General features: G+C 46.5%; 1 protein-coding gene across 1 annotated transcript in view; it reads left to right on the top strand.

Moving 5' to 3' along the window:
- tmem260 (transmembrane protein 260) overlaps nucleotides 1–13,653 on the top strand; it is a 28,171-nt gene extending 14,518 nt beyond the window's left edge. The window contains 13 exon segments of the mRNA XM_082955487.1: nucleotides 3,212–3,298; nucleotides 5,793–5,826; nucleotides 7,376–7,484; nucleotides 7,599–7,659; nucleotides 7,662–7,764; nucleotides 8,815–8,977; nucleotides 9,142–9,281; nucleotides 10,088–10,110; nucleotides 10,283–10,461; nucleotides 11,250–11,389; nucleotides 11,671–11,753; nucleotides 11,900–11,987; nucleotides 11,989–13,653. Coding sequence (XP_082811613.1) covers nucleotides 3,212–3,298; nucleotides 5,793–5,826; nucleotides 7,376–7,484; nucleotides 7,599–7,659; nucleotides 7,662–7,764; nucleotides 8,815–8,977; nucleotides 9,142–9,281; nucleotides 10,088–10,110; nucleotides 10,283–10,461; nucleotides 11,250–11,389; nucleotides 11,671–11,753; nucleotides 11,900–11,987; nucleotides 11,989–12,112 — 1,334 coding nt within the window. The 3' untranslated portion in view covers nucleotides 12,113–13,653.
- Nucleotides 13,654–16,442: the final 2,789 nt, after the last annotated feature.

The raw sequence follows: 16,442 nt of genomic DNA, 5'->3' as shown, positions 1-16,442 counted from the left end.
ATGATTCCATATTTGCTTTGTGAGATGGAGAGTAAGTGAATGGATGATCTCCGCATATGTGGTTCCCACCATGAAGCATGGAGGAGGAGGTGTGATGGTGTGTGGGCTTGCTTTGCTGGTGACACTCAGTGATTGATTCATTTAGAATTCAAGGCACACTTAACCAGCATGGCTACCACAGCATTCTGTAGCGATACACCATCCCATCTGGTTTGCGCTTAGTGAGACTATTTGTTTTTCAACAGGACAATGACCGAACACACCTCCAGGCTGTGTAAGGGCTATTTGACCAAAAAGGAGAGTGATGGAGTGCTGCATCAGATGACCCGGCCTCCACAATTACCCGACCTCAACCCAATTGAGATGGTTTGAGATGAGTTGGACCACAGAGAAGGAAAAGCAGCCAACAATTGCTCAGCATATGTGGGAACTCCTTCAAGACTGTTGGAAAAGCATTCCAGGTGAAGCTGGTTGAGAGAATGCCAAGAGTGGGCAAAACTGTCATCAAGGCAAAGGGTGGCTACTTTGAAGAATCTCAAATATATTTTGATTTGTTTTAACACTTTTTTGTTTACTACATGATTCCATATGTGTTATTTCATAGTTTTGATGTCTTCACTATTATTCTACAATGTAGAAAATAATAAAAATAAAGAAAACCCTGGAATGAGTAGGCGTGTCCAAACATTTGACTGGTACTGTATGTAAATGTGATATTTCATTATTTTGTTTTAAAAAATGTGCAAAAAATTCTAAAGACCTGTTTTTGCTTTGTCATTATGGGAAATTGTATGTAGATTGAGGGGATTTAAAAAAAATACATTTTAGATTTAAGGCTGTAACGTAACAAAAAGCGAAGGGGTCTGAATACTTTCCGAACGCACTGAATGTCGGCGTTGGTTTGAGGACAATGTCTACAGGGTTTGTGGTTAGGAGTATTTATGGGTATTTGTGTTTCCTTGAAGGTATTTTTTCTTGTTCTGGTTACTGACTGATATACTCTCTTTTAGGATATTTTATTTTAGAAAGTGAATTATTATATGATTTTGGTAGATTTATTTTACTTCAATAAGAGCTTGATGATTATGGTTCAAATTCCCAGGATTTAAAAAAATATTTTAATGAAATTAATTTCTATTAAGTGTTTTGTATGTTTTTTAGCAGAGCTAAGATCTCCCAATTCATGAAATACAATTTATTTACAAAATTTCTGTTTAGAATTCCTATGTCATCCAGTTAATTACCCAAGTGATGAGACTGAGACATTCTGGCAAGCTGGATCAGTTCAGGGTAAAATACCCTCACTGAGAACATATTATTCTCCTGCCATGTCTCAACCAGACAGCTATTGTCACTGAGCCACTACATTACAGAACAGCAGCACCCTGCACCACATTGAGCTTTGATAACAGGAAACATGGCCACAATTGTGTCATATTCCCTCCCTCTTCATCTCCGTACCATGGGAGCAGCTAGCCCCATCCCCAGCCCAGAGAATGAGCCATAGAGAGGCTGACTGGGACCCAGGTGGTCCTCTGCAGACAGACAGGTCATTTAAACCTGAGTGTACACACATCACTGAGTTTTAACACACTGACAGGCCCTGAGAGAGAGAGATGTCAGCCTCTCAGAAAGAGCGGACAGGAGTGTGTGTGAGTGTGTGTGTGTGTGTGTGTCTGTGTCTAGACAGGCATGTCCGTAGAAGCCATAGCGAGCCTGGTGTAATATCCATATTACTTCCAAGGACCCCCACTACTGCTCAGCACCCTGCTTTACCCCAAAACCAGCACCCCTGCTAAGCGTGTGGGCTGGGGGTTAATTGCCGCTCAGGGGGGTAGAATTGAGGGTGAGGAGCGTCTCAAGAAAAGTCCCCATCCGCCCCCCACCCCCTTCTCCTGCCATTCAAGTTGCAGCTAATTCCTGGAGCGATGCAGTGAGAAAGATGCTGCTATCTCTTACTAAGACTGACCCCCCCACTCCCACCACTAGACACCCCCCACCCAATCCAGCATCACATAGAACACAGAGCAAAAAGACTGGCAGAAATGAGAGGGGAAAAAATGAAGGAAAAAAGTCGTCAGCAAGCAATACTTTTTTTACTCTCCTCCCTCTCCTTTTTTTTCTGATTTACGGCGCTTTCCTCAGAAAGCTCCATTGTTCCCCTAGCCTAAGTCTCATCAGGCCTTTTGTGGCTGACTATCACAGCGGCAGGCAGAGAGCTGGAAATGTATAAATGGTATCATGCCTTGTGATTAATGGCGGTACTTATGAGTCAGGTCTGATAACGGGCCTGCTCTCTACTCAATTTCAGATACCGTTAATGGAATCTGTCTTCTGCGATTGTAATGTGAGAGCGCCTAATTTGCCATGGAGCTTGAAGCTGTCACCGGCAAGGGATTGTGGGGTCATAAGGGACCTGGCAGCCGTTTGGCCTGCAGCTTGTATCTGCCGTGCTGAATAGAGCAGCTCTCTGCCTGTCAGTTAGCTGATAGGCTGATGAGGACTCTAAGCCACTCTACACAATGGCGGAAACGGCCATACTGCCTGACTTCCTTAATTGTGGAGCCCGCTCATATTTCAGAGCCAGCGTGCCGGGGACTGGGCGGCTTTTTTTTCTTACTCTTTTTTCCCCCTCTCTCCTCCTCAACTTTTTTCTCTGTTTTCTTCATTTCATCCTCACGTACTCTGACCCCCCACTCACACATCTCTGTACTATTTGAGTTGTCTTCCCCTTCTCCTCCTCATCATTTGTCGTCCCTCTCCCTCTGTGTCTCTTTTTAGTAAGTGGTGGGTCTTGCATATGACAGATTTATCCCAAGTTTGCTTCAGTTACCACTAAAGAGATGGAGGCAGGAGAGGAAGAAGGGGGGGAAACTTTTGAAGTAAAGGAGTATATCTCCCACAGTGGTTATCTATGTCAGGCTGGCGGATGAATTTGCTTCTGGAGAGAGAGGCCTGAAGGATGTGGTATGGGAATGGTCAGAGCTTTAGATGGTACCTATGGCTATGAAAATAGAATTGTTTCAATGACAGGTACTTAGACATTTTCAAAAATATGTCAATGATTTTGTTTTGCAGTCGTGGTCAACAATATCCGTCTATCATCAATATGAGTTTTCTAACTTTGGATAGCCACGAACCATACCCTTACCCATACCTGGGGTTGGACATGTGGTCACCCCCGTACCTGATCCCCCTGCCATTCCTCCAGACTGGCAGACCCGGGGCCAGGTGCGGTGCTGGCTGGGGGGTGTTTGCTGTGTCCAGGCCCAGCTGACAGTGGTCGGTGGTGGCCGAGGTCTTCTCCCTCAACCTCTTCGTTGGGCTCTTCTCCCTGACTGCCAGCTTCCACTGTGCAAATAGTGCCCCCCAGAGGAGTAAGGTAACTACACCCTCCTATACCATCCACCCTCACACAGGACAAGACATGCATATCAGCCACCAGAAACCAGATAGACCGTTCCATTGTGATATCACAACTGTGTGCCTGAGGAAACTATATGTTACAATTTATAGAAATATGGTATGTGAATTTAGACTGTTTTCAATGACAAATGCCTTATATTGATATATTTAAGGAGTTGTTCACTATTTTACAACTTGATGTTAGATGGTGCCTTACCCTGAAAGTAGTCTATGGGCCAAGATCAACTAATCCAGGTTTCACTTTTCTTTAAACAGCCACTACAAACGTCTGCTAACCTTAGCCACCACAAGCTAACAATCAATGGATGTGATGGGGGCATTTGAGCATGTTTTTACAAAAATTATGTTGAAATCACCTGAAATCAAATCAACTCCATATTTGGTTTGCTGTTACTTAAAGGTGAATTGGCCATCATTTTTTTTTTTTAAACATGCTCACATCACTTCCATTACTTGTTAGCTTGTGGTGGCCAAAGTTAACTGAAGTTTGTAGTGGCTGTTTAAAGAGAACTGACCCATGGGTTACAGTTAATACTGGCCCATAGACTACTTTCAGGGTGAGGAACCATCTAACTGCTCCTTTAAGTCTCGTCTTGTTGTTGTCAGGTTGCCCATTGGGGGGCGCTGTGCTGTGGCCTGGGCACACTGGTGTTGTGCGTGGTAGTCATCATTCCCAGGGTCCTGCTCCACCTCTGCTCTCACAGAGGAAGTTTAACGACACACCACTCTTCTCCATCTGAGTGGCCATAGAGACGTAACACAACCAGGTAGAAGAACTGGCCTATCTGTAAGGATGCTGAATAGATGTTATTGTGTGATTGTGTCAGGAGCTGTCTGTATGTGGGCTGATGTCTCTGGGACTGTGTTTTCTGGGGGGTTTCCTGCCTGTCTCCTACCTGGACATAAGTCGCTGGAGCTGGGGGGACCAGACTTCCCTCTCAGGCCTCCTCACTCGCCTACAGAGGACTGAGTACGGCGCCTTTAGCCTGGTACACACTTATATACATTTACATATACTGTCCCAACATACATTACAGGATATTGGAGCTTTACCACAAACTCTAGTGTGGGAGATATGGTAGTGAGTGTTATTCACTTTATTTTACAGATGAAGTCATTGCTATAGCATGAATTTTAATTGAACAGTTTGTTTTACACATTGTTTCCATTTATTTGAGCTTTTAGGGTATTTTATTTTGAAACAGTTTTGTGGTATATTACATTAAATGTTGAATATTGACGGTTATTTATTGGATAATGTGATTTGTAGAAGTGAAAGAGTTGTTTTCTGATGCTTTTAGCTCTAGACAGACAGGTTTAAACATCACACAGAAACCCATCAGTTCTGTTCTGAAGGAGGGAATCCATCCAGCGCCAGTACTGGAGCCTGTCTCTCTCTCCTCTCTCCCCAGCTTTTGTTCTTCCCGCTCCCCTCTCTACCATCAAAGCATAACTGAACCTGCTTAGAGGACCACATCTCTGTGTTCTGTTTCTCCAGCAGTTTGAAATGATCACTCTGCTCTGGTGTTTAAGCATGACAAGCTGTGATGACAGACACTGTAATATAGCTGGAGAGATTGTGTTTTCCTCCAACAACCCCCTCTACCCCCCCGTCATCCTACTTCTGGTATTTTTCTACGGCTGATGCTTCTTAAGACCCCCCACCACCAACCCCCTCAGCCCTTGCCCCACCCACTTCCATCACCCCCGCTGGTTGATGGACAAACATACATTCAAGACGAGGGAGAGAGGCAAACATGACAAACATGTCACATTGGGAACGTAAACCTCCCTAGAGAAGCTGACACAGTCTTACACACATATGCACATAACACACACACACACACATCGGTCTACACTCAATGATGTAGAGACTCAATACGCTGTCAGAAAGAGATGGGTATTAAAGAAGAGGCAGGGAGCTATCTCTGTTCTGGGGAAGTGTCTGTGACTGACAGGCTCTCTGACTGACAGGCTCTCTGACTGACAGGCTCTCTGACTGACAGGCTCTCTGACTGACAGGCTCTCTGACTGACAGGCTCTCTGACTGACAGGCTCTCTGACAGGGGTTGGGTGGAGGACACATTCATTGGTGTCTGTCAATCGGATGGAAGGGTGCATACAGTCATTAGAGTTAGTCTGTTTGATTGGGGAGGGGTCAGTTATTTGTGTCTTCCAGTCACAAGAAAGGGAAGTGGGAGGTTATTCAATAATTGGTGTCCTTCAGTTTGATGGAGGTTAGAGGGATGCGGTCATGGAGACATTGGTGTCTGCTAATCAGAGGTTTTTGGTGTGTGTGTGTGTGTGTGTCAGGGCTCAGCTGACCCACTGTATGGCTGACCTGTCCCTCCCTGTGCTGGTCCTAGCTGGACTGGGCCTGTTCCTCTCCTCCAGGGACAGGTAAGGAAACACACCAGACAGACAGAAATCACTCTCAGACAGGCACAATCCAAGTCCATATACACTCACTTCATTCCTTCTAGAGAAATAAAACCATTGCCAAGTGCTTTTAACATGAAAATGAACTATTCGACCTGTCGTGCTGCCATGGCACTGTACAATTAAAATAAGAAAGCGAGATTTTGATGTGTGTGTTTGTCTACTAGTTGTAATGATGTGAATGTATGTATCTGTATGTAGCAGTGCTCTCTGATGCAGTAATTCATTACAGTAGTGCTATGCTGGGGTCGGTTGGGTGCCACTGATAAGGCAGAGCAGAGCCAGGCAGTCCCCAGGGCACTGCCAACCCCCTGCCTCCCCCTGCCTTCCCTGGGGGGCACCCAGACACACTTGGCTTTACACACACACAGACACACAAGCATGTACGTGCGCAAACACACTCGCAAACATACGTGGGTCATTCCATTGAAATTCCATGAAAATGTCAGCAAAGTTTTCTGAAATACAGCACAAATAAAGATGTACTTTTATTTCCACTTTTTGTTTTCAAATTGCATATGTGTTTAGATTACCACTAGGGGATAGTGTTTTGTCGTTATTTTATAAAAACCATTTACAACAGTCCTCTGTGTTGTAATGGTGATGTGAGGCAGAGTGGTAGGCCCCGTCACACAGTGACTCACACTCTGTCATCCAGACCCAGCATTAGGAAAGCAATCATGCTGTGGGCACCAGAACATGTTAGCTGTGATAGTGTGGCTGTCTACAGGCGGAGGGATGTTATCTCTCCTGTACCTCGATACATTTAGGAGGGAATTGCACTGCATGTACTGTATTTTCATGTACTTATTATGAGATTGAAAATAAATGTGATTTGTTAAATGAACAGGTACCCTGCACATGTATTGAGAGAGTGAGATACACATTTTTTTGTTGTTTTGGTTCTGTACTCCAGCACTTCGGATTTTAAATGAGACAATGACTGAGATTAAAGTGCAGACTGTCAGATTTCATTTCAAGGTATTTTCATCCAAATCGGGTCAACCGTTTAGAAATTACAGCACTTTTTGTACATAGTCCCCCCATTTTAGGTGACCAAAGTATATGGACAAATTCAATTATATGTATTAAAGTAGTCAAAAGTGTAGTATTTGGTCCCATATTCTTAAAATGATGTAGTCATTGTGTGCTAAGAATATGGGACCAAATACTACACTTTTGACGACTTTAATACATATAACTGAATTTGTCCATATACTTTGGTCACCTAAAATGAGGGGACTATGTACAAAATTGCTGTAATTCCTATACGGTTCACCCGATTTGGATGAAATTACCCTCAAATTAAAGGTGACAGTCTGCACTTTAATCTCAGTCATTGTATCATTTCAAATCCAAAGTTCTGGAGTAAAGAGGTAAAACAGAACAAAAATGTGTTACTGTCCCAATAATTATGCAAAGCACTGTATATGGTATTTCTGTCTATATACAGTAACTATGTGTAAGGCCAGTGGTCTTACGGGGATGAATGCCTGTCTTTTCCCTTCAGGACGCAGGGTGTTGTTCCCTGGCTTCTGATGGCCATGCTGCTACTGTACTTCCTGTTCTTCACCTGGAGAGCCAACCTGGACACCAGCAGACCCCTACTGCTGGGAGTGGTGAGCGGTGGGGCTGAGTTAGGGCAGGGAGGTGACTGGATGGGCCTGAGTTGGGCTGCCACAGTCTCCTCTGCCCCAGGTAAAGGCTGTGTTGTGTGTTTAGTCTCTCTGCAGGTGGAGCGGTTCTGGCTTCAGAGTGATGCTGTGGTGTGTGTGCTGTCTGGGCCTGAAATGGACACACAGGCCTGGAGAGGAGGCTAGGCCATGGGGGTCTGTGGAGGGCCGGAGGCTGGCTCTTCACTATAGGTCTCCTGGTACACATGGTACGCTCCAACCATCGGTAGACATCGTATCCAGTAAAATCAACTGACTTTGGCTTGATGGCACCATCCTGGGTGTGGTGTTATAACACAGTAGTATCTTTACCTGCACCAACTGATTTCAGGATGACCAACAAACTGGAAAATAAATGTTGTCTTGTAGCTTAAGCACGTGTCAAACTCAAGAATATTTATTTTTGCGTGAAATAATGATCTCAGGCGACATTGAAATGACTTAAACTAAATCAAAACTGTGTAGAAATGATAATGACCTACGTTTATAGTTTCCTCACTCTGTCCAGCTCACTAACAGTCATCAAACGAAAGCTTGACAGCCAGGGAGCATCGAACAATTTTAAAGCGATGGAAAGAGGACAATTTTTTTGCAGATTTAGCCGGCAAGAAAATATAATCCATTTTAAACGCGGTCCTCCGGACCTCGATGGAGACAGAATGCAGCCCGAGGGACAAACTGCGTTTGATACCCCTGAGCTAGAGGGTCACACACAAAACATCTTGAGAATTTTACTGACAAATATCTCTGCACTTGTTTCACCTGAGCTAACCCAATAATTTTCTCTGTACTTCAAACTGGGGCCCTGCACTCCACATGCCAGGTATTTTATTCTCCCGTCTCTCCTCATCCCATGGTAGGGGCTAAAGAGAGGCACGGTTAGCACATAGATTCCACTGTGAATGCTGAGTGTGAGATGTTAGCCGTGAGAGGTAGCAGATTACACCAGTGTGGTGCTGCGCTCTGCCAGGCAGACTGAGGGAGCATCACACAGCTGCTTTGATCAGGGGGAGGGCATACGCTGTCAGACCCATCACACCTGTCTACCCACGATTAGATAGACAGAGCTGGGGCGGGGGACTGACAACTTACCACAGAGGCACTTGAAGGCATACATACATACAGTACAAACACACACACACACGGAGACCATCCTCAGTAGTGGAGATGGACAAACATAACTCCACTCAAAAGAAATGTACACAGACACACAGTTGTAAGAGAATATATGCTAACTCCTGTTGACTTGTAGAGGTTTGTGTTGCATCCCTCCCAGGGAGTGTGATCAGAGCAGTAACAGTGTGGTGGAGCAGTTTGGGCGGGAGCTTCTGGTCTCTGTCCCTCCAGACTCTATCATCCTGACCCGGGGAGACCTCCCAGGGAACTCCCTGCACTACTGACAGGGGCTCTGGCCTGACGCATGCCTCGTTAACCAGGAGGTTACTACTTTGCCACTTAAGGTAATTTGCATTGGTTTTAAGTCCAGGTCAGGACTTCCATTCATTCAGCGTTATGATAACAGCATTGTAAACAGAGGACGTACATGATAGACAGTAGAAGATCCTAGTAAGGCTCCTGTTTGTTGACCTCTCTGCTCTTCCAGATGATGACGTACAGCTGGTACGTGGCCAAGCTGGGCCAGCATCACCCTGGGGTTCACTTCCCAGGGCGCTGGTGGGACCCGGTCCATATTGAGGAGAAAGACACCTTCAGTCTGGAGCAGTTCCTCTCTCACAACGCACAGTGAGTCACTGGGAGAGAAGGGAGGGAGAGAATACCATAGAGATACATAGTGTCTTTCTTTATTGACAATGTATGGATTGACTGAATGGACGAGTGACAAATGAAGAGAATGAATGAAGAGGACAACAATGGACTGGGTAGAAAGTGAGTGTAACTGATGTGAAATGGCTAGCTAGTTATTGGGGTGCGCGCTAATAGCTTTTCAATCTGTGACGTCACTCGCTCTGAGACCTTGAAGTACTTGTTCCCCTTGCTCTGCAAGGGCCGCGGCTTTTGTGGACTGATCTGTAGCGATGCTTCAACGGTGACTGTTGTCTATGTGTGCAGAGGGTCCCTGGTTCGAGCCCAGGTAGGGACGAGGAGAGGGACGGAAGCTATACTGTTACATGAGGAATGGTGAGATTGTTGGAGAGCACTGAGTGGTTGAAACAATATGGAGGAGATAAAACATAAAACCTACAGCATTAAGGACTATAACACCAGGCTACTGCCCCGTGAGGAGTCACAATACTTCATCCATGTCTGTGAAAGACTGCAGAGAAAGACTGAACAGATATATACAGTGTATTTATGTTTTATCCATCTGACTATAGTACTCGAAGGATACAGAGAACAAATGGGTTGGACAGGACTCCTCTAAATCCCCAGCCCACTAGGGGGCAGTGTTTGCTTGGCCAACAGGGGGGCAACACTGCCCAGTGGGTTCAACCCTCTGGGCACAGCACTGGAGAGGAGAGTGGATCAGTAGGAATGGGAGAGAGCTGAATGGTGGGTGTGTGTGCATGCTTGTGCTTGTTGGGTATGAGGTGGATGCACATGTGCTTCCCACGTATGCCTATTCAGTTCTATCAGAAGTCACCTGGAGTGAGAGTGAGTAGTGTTTGAGGGGAGATAGATAGCTGAGGGTAGTTCCCTTTAGGGGCTCCGACACTGTGGTTCTGCTCTGTCCACCTCAGCAGCATGGTCACGGTGCCTGCCTGGTTGTGTGTGTGTGTCTGCAGGGGGGGCTGTGCTGGCCTGCATCGGGCTGCCTGACCGGGACCCCAGCTGGGAGAGAAGCTTTTCTCACTGGCTCCTGGGTGTGTGTGACCACCTGGTGCCTGCCCAGGAGCCCTTCCACCCGGAGGAGTGGACCCGCCACACCCTCTACATCTGGACCGAGCCACACAACAGGTACACAGTATACTACACATACAACCCAGAGGGCCCTCTGGAGGGGTGGGGGTCCTCCTCAGCAGGAGAAGCCTACAGTTCATGGGAAGTCTATGGTGTTCTGCTAGCTGCCATGGAAATGGTCATACTGTATGCCATAGCATGACGAACATGCTGGGCCTGTTAGTTAGGAATCCTGTTATCATACATTTCTATAGCAGAGTAAGAATCTTGTGTTCAGTGATACTCTTTGGTGTGGACTATTTCTTCTCTATGTGGTCTTTCACAATACCGGCAGAGACTTAACGGACGTTCCTACAGCAAGGTTTCCTCTGTTCTCCGTGCTCTGATCCAGCAGCTCTTTTTGCGTTATACCAAAGCAAGACATTAGACCTCCAGCCATTTGAAATGAGGCTAAAGATGAAACATAATTAGTTTCTTATTGCGTTTTGTCAATAAGTGTGTCAAAAGTGGAATTAGTCAAAGCTCCATTTTCTGTTGCTGTTGCCAGCAGTCCCTCATTCACTGCGATAATCATGGCTGAATACTGTGACATTATTTCCTTTGCCCTCACTACAAGCGTGTCCGTCGATGCCCACAAGCCAAATATTAGCTTGGAACCCTGCTAAAATATTATTTTGAAGAAGAGGTCAAGTGTTTATACGCAACAACATGAAGAAGGATATGTGGTTCCTTCCATGTCTAATGTGCTGGTACTGTTGCTCTACAGTACTGTACTGTATATTCACATTGGGTTTGTGAAAACCTAAACCGGCACACTTTGAACAATGTGTATTAACATCCATAATGATACAGAATGAATATGATTGTGTGGAAGGAATGATGCATAAGAAAAGCCCCAGAGGTGTTGAGATAAAGAGCTGTTTTGTGTCTTGTTCCATTTACCACCCAGGGTCCTGGGTGAGGGGGTCTAACGAGAAGATGTGGCAGGCCAGGTAAAGTAAAGAGTAAACATTGAAGACACTGACTCTCTTTTCTCTTGCAGTCACTGTATATATGTATAGTTTACAGATAGAGCCTCTCATCTGCTAGCTAAAACATCTACGTAACTCACTCTGGTGTGGTAGAGCACCAGCTATTCTACATGAAATGCCGTTGTGTAGCTAGCATCTACATAAATCACTCTATTCTGCTAGTGCATCTCTGCGGATAAATCTCCACGATTCATCCATCCAGCACTTAGCTCTGAGCCTGTGATATGTTCTCTTTGTTTCAGGATGAAGACGGCTTTCTTTCTGTTTGACCTGGCTGAGAGGATCCAGGGAGAGGAGAAAGCTCGCCTGTTTGAGCTCTCCTACACAGAGAGTCAGTCCTCCCATAGCAAACCAATAGGACTATGAGCATTAACCATAATCACATAGCTTAGAAGTACAGTATATGGTCAAGATTTGTACAGTGGTGCTTGTTATGGTCATTGTATACAAGTTGTGTTCTTTGTGATTGACAGCTGTATAAGGAAATCGTGCAGAGGCACACAGACAACCGTCCCAACTGGGATAAGAACCTGGCCCTAGCCAGCGGGAGGCTACTGCAGCATCCAGCACTTCAGCCTGTACCTGGACAAGGAGCCCACGGACTCTCAGGCCCCCGCCATCCGCACCGCCGTTTCCCACCTGCTGCAGGAGAGGACCAGGCTCCGGCAGAGACGCACCCCCTGAGGGAGGGGACGGTCAGATAGAGCGGGCACACTGGGAGTGGGCTTGTACTGTTACTACAGGACACTTCTGCCATGGAGACTCTTCGGAGAAGAGGTCCTCTCAACTTCATGGTTGAAAGGAGGTTCCGGTGTTGCAGCCAGGGGACTTTGGCTGGTGCTCTAGCCTCTCTTGTGGTTGGGCTAAGGGTTTTTCTCAAGGGTAGAACACCCCCAGTAAAGGGGAGAGTAGACTGGGGTCTCTGGAGATGTTTGGATACAGGTGTACCTGTAAATGCAAAAATGTTTGTATGATGACCTGCACCATTCTTTGATGAAGTAGGTCATGAAAAATGTCTCTTGTCAAAGACTTGGCTACAACATGGTACCTGTTATGGAGGTGGTGTTGGTGGAGGTAGTGCTGGTGATGAGGCTTTCTGTGATGGGGTGGTGTTGTCCAGACAAACAGGACCCTGACTGCACCTCATACTGCAGGAATGTTTTCCACAGGGGACGTTACATGACTTTTGCAACCTGGACTGAACCCAATCAAGCTGTTCATATCTCCCACACACACATTATTTTATTTGCTATTTCACCTGTATCTCTTTCTCTGCCTCTCTCGCGTCTTTTAACGTTGTGATTATGTGGCCTCCTGCTTTAGTTCTCCCATTAGGGCGGTCAGGCTGAGATTGAGGGAAACCCAATTTGTGCGCAGAAATGGAGGATTAGAGCAGGCTCTTAATCTAGGACAGAGTTGTGCCGTGCCGTGCCGTGCCACGCTGTCCTCTGGGCTCTTTGACCCCGGCTCCAAATCACCACCTTTGCCCATCGACTATCCATCCGGCTGAGACGGTCCTTTAAAAAACAAATGGATTCAAGGAGCTTTTTTTCTCCTTTTGACAGCAGAGCTATAATCCTTGACGGATTTAAATGACATATTAAATGTTTCAATACCAGGGACGCTTTTAGAGGTGTGTGCTCCTCCTGTGATACACAGACACGAGGACAGAAACACACCACACACACACACCACACACACACACACACACACACACACACACACACACTGAACAGTGGTGCGCTTTCATCTCCACAGAGACATTCCGTCGCGCAGACATTGAGAGTCACAGCTACACTAACACAGACACTCAGAGACGTTGCACACAGACATGCAAGGGTCCTCAGCAGCGCGACCCAGGCTCCTAGAGAGATGGACCCAGTCCCTTGAGGCTGGTCTGAGAGACATGATGGCATGCAGAGCCCACTTGATAACATCTTTATCGATCTCACCTGCTTTTTATACCTTTCCCTTCCCTTCCCTCGTTCCTCTGTTCTCGGAGAGACCTTGTACCTCGCTCACCTTCCATTCCCTCGTTCCTCTGTTCTCGGAGAGACCTTCTACCTCGCTCACCTTCCATTCCCTTGTTCCTCTGTTCTCGGAGAGACCTTCTACCTCGCTCACCTTCCATTCCCTCGTTCCTCTGTTCTCGGAGAGACCTTCTACCTCGCTCACCTTACACATTCTGACTGTGAACATGCTATTTGTTTCTGCTGTCCACAGATTAAAATACTCAAATAAAGATTCATTTTTCCACTTAAAATGTTCTCAGAGCTTTACTTTTTTTCTACTGTGTTTATTTTTTCTATGAGACATTTTATTTCTTGTGTAAGTATTTACTGATCTATACAAATATGACAAATTAGTATTAAAAGGAGATGCACATCTATAGTACAATGTACAGCTGTTTAATATATTGTGTTTTTCGCTCTGTCACCTTACTCATTTGCTTTTTCTCGTGTCCTCTCTTCTGCTTGAATCTCCCTCTATCTGTCTCCCTCTCCTGTCTCCCTCGCTCTCTCTCATCCCTCTCTTACGTCCCTCTCTCCCACTGTCTCTCCCTCCTGCCCCCTGTCTCTGAGAGTCAGTTGCCCACCCCAAATCAGCAAGCTGCCGAAGGATTGTAGAAACCCATGGAATCGCCGTGACCACGGATGCAGGCAGGCAGCCACGGCAACGCTGGAATGTGGGGCGTCTGAGGAGATAAGAGCTGTGAGCCCAGCCAGGGAGCGAGGGAGAGGGAAGGGATGGAGGGAGAGGGGGAAAGAGACAGAGAGAGGGTGAGAGGCAAGCCTGTGAATGGGAGACAGAGAGACAACACTATAAACAGCCGGAGAAAGAGAATAGCGACAGAGCAGAAAAGAGGGGGGGGGGGGGGGGACATGGAAGCACACACTGGAGATGGGAAGCCAGCCTTATTCCTCTTTGCATTTCATTTACATCCCTGGCCGTATCGACCAATCGGATTGGGAGCAAAGCCCAGGGCTTAGGAGCGGAATAAAAAGACAAAATGCCTTTGCTGCTCTCATCCCTCCCTGATAATACCCCTTCTGTTTTTCTTTTCTCTTTTTCTCCATCTATAAGTAGATACTGTCCGAAATGCCAGCGGAAAAGCGACACCTCCGCTTGCTGTGCATCTCAGATAGACCGAACGGGAGTAGGGGCTGAAAAGACAGCTTTAGAGGCTGGGCCTATCTCCTCTCTGGCTGGATGGAGAAGGTTGGGTTGGGGTAGGGGGTGGAATAGGCATAATGTACTGAGCTGGCCACAGATTTTGTATCATCTTACACTCTGGAAAAACTTCCCTGCAGATCAGTTTGCTAAGCAGAGAAACCTGTTTCAAGGGTGTTTACTCTACGCCACCCATTTCTGTGATCATGGCCAATGGCCGCGACTGAACTTGACATATTTAGCACAGGATTGTTCTTGTTATTCATCCATACTTGTAGGTTTGTCTAATGCAGCGGCTGTTGATGGTTGGTTTTGCACCGTAGGTCTTATAGATGGGCTCCCGAGTTGCGCAGCGGTCTAAGGCACTGCATGTCAGTGCAAGAGGCATCCGGCCATGATTGGGAGTCCAGGTTTGGCCGGGGTAGGCTGTCATTGTAAATAAGAATTTGTTCTCAACTGACTTTCCTAGTTAAATAAAGGTTCAAAAGAAAACTAAATATAGATGACAGTGTGGAGTGTCCCCATAGTAGTGCTGGGGCTCCTGAGTGCCTCAGACTAGCAGGGATAGCCAAGGTGTTTCCATTGGTTGTTTTTTTAGTGTATGCGCAACAAGCCAAAAGTCTAATAGAACATGTATGGGACCAAAGTGTTCCTTTGTGTTATGCGCTATAGGTTATTTTCCTCTTGGAGAATGACTTTGTTGTAATGTGTGAATTGCCGTGCTTGCAGGTTGAGTTTTTTATTGCCTTAATGAGTGTCTGTCTCAGTGTGTGACAGCCATCGTTTGAGACCTTGCAGGTACAGTGTGTTTGTGGGTTTACAGAGAGTCTGTTTGTACAGGTGCTGGCAGCTCTCTCCATTGTCTTTACTGTATATGTCTTTATGTTGGTTTGTTTGCCTCCTGTTGTGCAGAAAGTCAAAATGTGTATTCTCCGCCTGTAAGTGTCCCTGTCTGTTTTTAAATGGACTAAGTCATTGTGTTGATGAGAACTTTGTCCAGGTCTTTGTGTAGGAATACTAGGTATATAGTGCTGTCATAGGACCTTGTGTTGCTGCTGCTGCTGAGCTTATTGAAAGTGCTTGTTGTTGAACAAATGAGTATCCTTCACAACAGGGACCTACATCAAAGCATGTAGACAGAGGGAGGGAGAGCGTGTTACCTGCCTCCACTAGACCTCCACTAGACGCCTGGAGGTGATGGTCACCTCCCGACCCCCACCACACATCCACAGCATCCTCCTCATCGTCTCTTTAATAAAGCCCTCCAACATTAGGGACAGATATGGGAGGGATTAGGGGTCAGGGGGTTGGGAGATTTGGCCATCTACGTTTTCAGGATCAATCTTGAACCCTTGCTAATATCTGTCCCCAGCCCCCGCATACCTCCAATGGGTTGCCTGGCCCTAGCCTGGGAGATGCCTGGCCCTAGCCTGGGAGATGCCTGGCCCTAGCCTGGGAGATGCCTGGCCCTAGCCTGGGAGATGCCTGGCCCTAGCCTGGGAGATGCCTGGCCCTAACCTGGGAGATGCCTGGCCCTAGCCTGGAAGATGCCTGGCCCTGCCTGGCTGTGTTGCTCCTTTAGCAGGACATGGAGGGCTGGTGGTGCCTGGCTGATAGGAAAGGAGCCATGTTCCTCTGTCCAGGTTGGAGAGGTAGTTGAGGGATAAGGGCTTTACCCAGGCAGACGGGTGCATGGAGGACCACAGGGGATGTCTGGACAAAGGGTTTTTAACGCTGTCTCCATAGTACACCTCTGCCATACATCTCGACTGACAGCTTTGTGTCTGTGTTTTTTCAATATGTATTTTAGTATTACAGTGTAGTAAATGTGAAATAACCTCTT

The sequence above is a fragment of the Salmo salar genome, chromosome 09, assembly GCF_965601325.2.
Source record: "Salmo salar chromosome 09, fSalSal1, whole genome shotgun sequence".
NCBI lineage: Eukaryota > Metazoa > Chordata > Actinopteri > Salmoniformes > Salmonidae > Salmo > Salmo salar.
This window is presented reverse-complemented; position numbering and strand designations above follow the sequence as displayed.